At 37.0% G+C, this 7165-nt stretch overlaps 1 protein-coding gene across 2 annotated transcripts; it reads left to right on the forward strand.

Annotated features, from left to right (window-relative positions):
* Window positions 1–19: 19 nt before the first annotated feature.
* LOC105684262 (ATP-dependent RNA helicase DHX30-like) lies at window positions 20–6910 on the forward strand. Of its 2 annotated transcripts, XM_012397489.3 has the most exons (12): window positions 20–315; window positions 435–597; window positions 777–1414; window positions 1513–1901; window positions 2015–2301; window positions 3552–4547; window positions 4687–5028; window positions 5378–5622; window positions 5750–5966; window positions 6116–6305; window positions 6429–6511; window positions 6610–6910. In XM_012397489.3, the coding sequence occupies exons 1-12, from the start codon at window positions 171–173 to the stop codon at window positions 6824–6826; spliced, it is 3912 nt and encodes a 1303-aa protein (XP_012252912.2). In that variant the 5' UTR covers window positions 20–170; the 3' UTR covers window positions 6827–6910. The 2 variants fall into 2 exon arrangements, with proteins under 2 accessions (XP_012252912.2, XP_048510350.1); XM_048654393.1 differs by lacking the exons at window positions 20–315; window positions 435–597 and having other exon boundaries at window positions 805–946; window positions 1029–1414.
* The last annotated feature ends 255 nt before the right edge of the window (window positions 6911–7165 follow it).

Genomic DNA, 7165 nt, shown 5'->3' on the forward strand with positions numbered 1-7165 from the left:
TGTCATGTTCTTTCAACCATTGAATTCTCAACATTCTCTCAACCGGTGTAATATCTAGTGTAATGTACGTAACTAAAGACTTTATTAGCGCATGGCCGGCGCGTGGTGGCATTGAATAAAGAGTCGACTTGTTTCATTTCACGTCAATTCGTTCTTTACCACAATCTAAAATGTTGTCAATTGCAAGAGATACATTAAAAAAGTCCAGGAATGTTTCTTTGTACACAAAATCGTTCAGTTATACTCCTTCACTTAGTACGAGATTCAAAAAACCCAGCAATGAATCCGAAAATCAAGAACCCCTTGTGTTACGCGGTTCGTATATAATAAAACGAGGTTATATTAATTTATGAGTTTCATGCAATTTTCAGTGTCTCTTACATTCTATGAGGATGTTTTTTTATGACAACTCTATCTTTTAAATTACCCTACAGAAAACAATCAGTTGAATGATCACACCACAACTGCTGACGTGAGAGAACTAGAATTTCCATTACAAAACTCATCAGAGGCATCACATCATCAAGTGATATGCAGTGACCAAAATTCTTCAAATCTAAGTTCAAATCCCTCTGTTGATCTGCCCAGTCTGCAAAGGTATGCGTTGTTCAATGTAATTCATTTTTTTCAAATTTAGAAAGTAGAACAATAAGTAACAAGAATGTTTTAATATGTGTTTGACCTTTGAACATGTTTCTAAAGGTTCATTTTTGAAAAGTATACAAATAGCCAAGATTAGTAAGTACTCATACATCTTTTTATTTTTCTGTTTGCAGCCTAGATTGTAGATGTATACCAATTGCAGAGCATGAAACTGTGCTACCCAAGATGATGCACTATCTCAAACCCATACATCGGGATAGGATCCATCCCAGTTTGAAGGATTGCGTAGTATTTTCGAATTCAATAGTGAACACAATCAGAAAGTTTGATCGACACAAACAATGTGGGTTACATCAAAAGGACATTCAAGGCACAGATCTATTATTGATTAAAACTAAAAACAGTCCTCTGATAACACGTTCTAGCGGATTACACACCACGGCTGTATCATCAATTTTTACAACTACACCAAGTAGGGTATCTCTGAGTAGTAGAATGTACAGAAGATTAAAAGGCAAAAAGTCATTGACACAAACTGAATATGATGACATTAATGGTCAATTTGAAGTTTTTGAACCTGAACTGAACCATACTATTCAAGTACCCAAAAGTGGTTTAGATTCAAGTCAAACTAGGACATTTGAAGACCATGATGACCCATTTGCTGCTGATGATTTTCTTAACACAATGGACCATTCATCTGCAAAGACTGAAATGAAGATTGGACGAAAGCACTCACAAAGAAAGTCTCAAAATGTGGGTGCTGCAGAAATGTCAAATACTCCAACCAGTGTTACATTTAATCATGAAAGTGAGTGTCACTATTTTCGAAGAATTGGCTTTTTTTTATTACAATTAAATTCGGTTAAAAGTTTGTATTCGATTTTTACCTCTTTTCTTTGCTTACAGAAATGGAAAAACAATATCCTGATGCTAGACAAGTCTTGAATAAAGTTTGTACCATTGTTAGCACAGAATTAAAAAATGAGAAGTACATGATCAACGCGAGTTACGAAAAGATTGATCATAAGAAAAACTCCTATTGGCAATGCACCTACAATATGCTATGGCCAAACGAAATGAATATCTCAGCTACTGGGAAAAATAAATCTGCTGCTGCTAATGTAGCTGCTCTCAAATGTTTACATTATCTACAAAGTATTGGTAAACTGCGAAATGGAATACCAATACTTTACAACCCAGAGCAAGTTAGCGAAATCCTGAATAAATCAGAAATAATACGAATTGAACCCAAAGTGGTTGCTAGTATAAATGCACTTCTGCAGAATTATAATCAGGTAATGTACAACTCATCTTACCATTTTATACGCTTTATATCATGTTGTGCCATCGATTCTGGTATTTGGCTATTTGTATGATTTCTAGAGACTCATACATCCTTTTATTCTAGCATATAGCGCCAATACTAGCTCCAACTAATTCAATAACTGGACTAAATGAAATAGATGAAAGAATCATTGGAGTAAAAGATAATCCTGAAGATATCCATGGTGGAAATCTATTACCACCAATAAATGAAATGGCGTTGTCATCACATCGTTTACATGATCCACTCCGAGAAACACCTTTAAAGAAGTATAGCCCAGATATTTTGAATCAGCGGAATGTGGATCTGTTTCAGAGTCTCGAAAGCCAGCGATTCGAGAGGAAAACTAAACTGCCTATCATTGATTACAGGTGAACAAAAACTGATTACTCAATGGGAAAATCGATACGAAAGAGGCGCTTCTAATATTATTTTTATGTTTGATAATTTGACCGTAATGGCATTTACGCTATTTTTTGATTATCTCATCAGTGGATTAATGACCACTCAAACAAAAGTTGCGCGCGCACATGACTCCCATCCACGTGGCTTTTAATCGGCCTTCGCCTTAGCCTCGCGATTGAAGGCATGTAGCATTAGCACCGGGCTGGCCTTGCCTGGGTCTACAACCTCTTTGAAAATTGACTTATCACCATTTTATAATATCACGCATCTTCACTTCTGATAGGAACATGTGTAACTTGTAGAATTTGAAGCATCTTCGTAAAGACCTTGACCCACAAAATGCCACTTGAACATGCATTATCTAGTTGGATGCCCACATTTTTAGCTTTTAGTGACCCTGACTAGTCTGATACTCTGCGAACTAGGAAGCATGTGCCACTTGAGCCTTCTCGTTGGCCTTGGTTAGCGCTGGCGGCCGTCAAGCGACGATAAAATACGACTAACGACCTCGAAGCTACAAGCTGACCGTGATTTTTGCGATACGCGGCCTCGAATCCTCATTTTTCAAACATTTGCGCTGATTACGATTAGGGAGTCGGGCAATTGTCCTTGGCATTCATTGTAGTCGAACTTATATTTTATCAAGATCGAATCCAAGCCATCTGATTTTCTAAACCTCAGCCGCTACTTCATACATTTTTTAAATTTATTAATTTTTTTTGGGAATATCCATTAATCGTAACATTGTAGTATCATTGATCTAAGTTAAAGCAAAACCAATCTAAAAATTTTTCTGATCAAGCGTTTAATATATGACGTATTACTTCAGCGAATTTTGATTTTCGACCGTTCGTAGCTACGTATCGGTTATTCGTATGACGTCTAATTCTGTCAGTTATAATTAAAGTCGGGAGATGTGACGTAATTTGACGGAAATGTAGGAGCTGACGATTCCGTATGACGTATGCCTACAATGACGCCTCGATTATTCGAATACGTATTTTTAAACCATTGCCATTGTAGAGTTTTTACTTAATACAAGCATGAGATGACACATGAGCGTTTGATGAATATTAGTGTTACTCTGACTTGGAAAATATTTAACATTCATTTACCTTTATTTAGGAATTGTTTTTAGTTCTGATTGAATTATGTAATACCGGAGTCGATATTTGACACAAGTTGTGTAATCGACAAATATCTGTCCATTACTTAGGGAGGATATCCTAAGCCAATTAGATGATGAACGTGTCTTGTTGATCAAAGGTGAACCAGGATGTGGAAAAAGTACGCAGGTTCCACAATTTATACTGGACGATTTTATTAAAAAAGGAAATGGAACAGGCTGCAACATAATTATCACCCAACCACGTAGAATCTCTGCAATCTCCTTAGCCAAACGGGTGGCTCAAGAGAGAGATGAAGAGCTAGGAAAATCGATTGGTTACCAAGTTAGATTGCAGAATGTTTTACCAGATGGTCCCAGTGGTGGAATACTGTTCTGCTCTTCGGGAATACTTTTACGAAAAATGCAACATAATCCCAATTTGCTTGGTTGTTCACACGTCGTTCTGGATGAAGCTCACGAACGGGATTTGAATACAGATGTACTGCTGGTCCTACTGTCTAGAGCCCTTAAAAAAAATCCAGACCTAAAACTTATCATAATGTCTGCCACACTAAACGCAGAATTGTTTGAACGTTATTTTAACTGCAACACAATAAGCATACCTGGTTTCACATATCCAGTAAAAATGCACTTTTTGGAGGACATTTTACGACTTCGCATCAGCGGCATAAATAATTCATCTATGTCCATACCGAATCCTGTTGTGAACTCTGAAGAAATGGCACATTTAATCGAATGGATTTCGTACAATAAACCACCGGGGGCTATATTGTGTTTCTTGCCAGGGTGGTCTGAAATATTGAGAATGAAACGAATTTTGGAAGAAACCTTACCCCAGAAATCTCACATAATCTTACCTGTGCACTCGCGATTGCCCTACTCGCAACAGAGTTTGATTTTCAATAGAACAGATGGAGTCAGAAAGATAATACTTGCGACAAATATTGCTGAAACTAGTATAACTATAGACGATGTCGTATATGTTGTGGACTCTTGCGCGCACAAAGAAGTCAGGCTGCAAGAAGATTCTGGTATGTCTAGTATCGACAACCAATGGGTTTCTCAGGGTAATATAAACCAAAGGTAATTAAACAACTGACGTTTTTCCATAAGTAAATTATCTTTTGAACTTTAATTTCAGTTGAATACCCAATATATTTTTTCCAATAGTTTTTTTTTTTTTTTTTTTCTCCTAAATGGCTTTATTATTTTTGTTTTTTAGAAAAGGGAGAGCTGGTCGAGTACAGCCCGGTGAAAGTTTCCATTTCATTACCAAGGACAAATATGAATCGCTTGACGAGTTTCCAACTCCAGAAATTATGCGAGCTGAACTTCAGAAAGCTGTTCTAGACTGCAAAACTTACACATCTGAGAAAGTGGCGGAATTTTTTTCAGAGATGCCTGAACCACCCAGAATGTCAGCTGTGCAGCTCGCTGTTGATGAATTGAAAGATCTCGGTGCCCTAGACGAAAATGAGGATTTGACAGCACTAGGAAAACGAATATCATTATTTTCCATAGATCCAAGACTGAGTAAAGTAATGGTTTACTCAGTAATCTTCCAGTATGTATTGTTCATTCTGCCGATTTACAGCTTGAGAACACAATTATGAATTCAACAAATAGTTTCTAGGCTTAGTCTAAAATGAAAATGAAAGTGAAATCTTGGTAATATCTATAACGTTATGAGAGTGAGTGAGAGAGAGTCGCACCAGGTTCAGGGTTGAAAGGAAGAGTGAAAGTGTCCTACTGACATAATAAGTGGGCCACCTCCTGATCTGGTAACATCATTTTAGTATACATTGGGTTGCTGAAAGTAATAGTGATATTACCGTTTCATCTATAACTTTCTTTCTACGTTTGTACACATACATTTGAGCTTTCAATTTGACTGGTTTACACTTTAATTCCAGATGTGTCAGTCCGATCGTCACGCTCGCATCGTTTCTGGCTTCAGATTTTGAGATATTTTCTGACAGACTGTACGACAAAGGACCAATAAGAAAAATAAAACAAAATTTTCAACCTGCGAGCGATCATCTGGCCCTTTCATGGCTCTATGAGCAGTGGAACTCATATGCTACTCGGAACCCGAGAAAAGGTATCCAGTTTTGTAACGATGCACAGATTGAATCCAATAAAATGATGCTACTAAAGAGTGAGTACAGAAAATTTATCGATCTAATTTTTATAGTTTCACTATTAATGGTATATGTATTGAATCTGATGAATTAGTATGGTGAAATTGTGTAATTCTGAATTGTTTCTGTACATTATCATTCTAGAACTGAGGAGCTTATACGGTGAACATTTATCTCAGTGTCGTATGCTGAGACCCCATGATCCTTGGGATGATCTCAATTCGTCGATAAATAATTACGCTCGCCACGACGAGTTTGTACAAGGCGTTCTCCTAGCTGGACTAGATAGAGTACTGCACAAGAAAAATGCTGAGCTTAAAAACGGAAGACTTAAGACTGTTCAAAATGTTATGCAGATGCAGTGAGTAATATCATATGGTGAAAATTATACCTTTTTACTTTTCCATGAAAGAGACCTGTTCTTTAAATTTTGTTCTCTTTGTTCTTTATTTTATTACCTTATAACAACGTTTCGATAAAAAATTCAATGCGATGATATTCTGCTTACAGAGATGGCCGCAGAGCTACCCTGACACCCGATAGTGTAAATTATAACAGACGAAAGTGGCCAAGTCGGTATCTCACCTACCAGCGTCACGTCCACAGTTCAGAAAGACGAACCACCCTGATCCGAGAAAGCAGTCTTGTCAGCCCTCTGACGGTACTGTTATTTTGTGAGGGAGATATTACACAATATAACGTGAGTTATTTTCGTTTATTTGCGACCGGGTGTTAAAAAAACAACAGCTTTGTAGTTGAGTGCTATGGTCGTTGTGCTTCTAAGTTTGTTCTCACTGAAAATTAATCCAATCGAACATTTCAGCAACAGAAAAACGGAATTGAAACAAACAATGTTGTTCTGACATTCCAGAAGAAAAAGAATGTCAAGCTGATTCTTGATTCGGAGTAAGAATCTGTTTTCTCACTATTTTGTCGTTATAACTATTGTAAGCTAGCTGCTCCATACCTATTGATCTTTTATTGATTTTCCTTTTAATTTACAGAACTGCCCAGGTCTTGCTGCAGCTCAAAAAAGTATTGCAGAATGTTATTCGCTACTACATTGAAAATCAAGGCTTGGCTGAAAATCATGCACATACAAGAGAAATTGAGATCTTCAAAAGAAATCTAATCGCATTAATGAGCAATATGTTGGTCGACTCTGATGAGGAGATTAGTTATTTCGAAGACGAAAATGATTTGAACGTTGCGAAAGATTAGTAGTTGTAGTTACACTTGTCACTTTATTAGTAAATTTTTGACATCCATGTAAATATAGAATAAATGCGATGTAATACATTCTAGAAAATCTTGATGTGATAATCTCTTTTTAAGTGTAGTTTCGCGTGAACCACCTCATCAATTGTATTGTATCAGTAGAAACCATATGGAGAAGCGGCGAATCTGGGCTTCCGCAGATATTTACCAGGATTTCAACGATGTAATTTTTAACATACACTGCCAAGCTCCCTTGGAGTAGCTATGACATCCGAGGACTTGGAAATAGCGATCTTCCAGAAACATCCGATTAGCCCGCAAATGATGAACAGAAATTCGTCG

This window comes from Athalia rosae, chromosome 4 (genome assembly GCF_917208135.1).
Source record: "Athalia rosae chromosome 4, iyAthRosa1.1, whole genome shotgun sequence".
NCBI lineage: Eukaryota > Metazoa > Arthropoda > Insecta > Hymenoptera > Athaliidae > Athalia > Athalia rosae.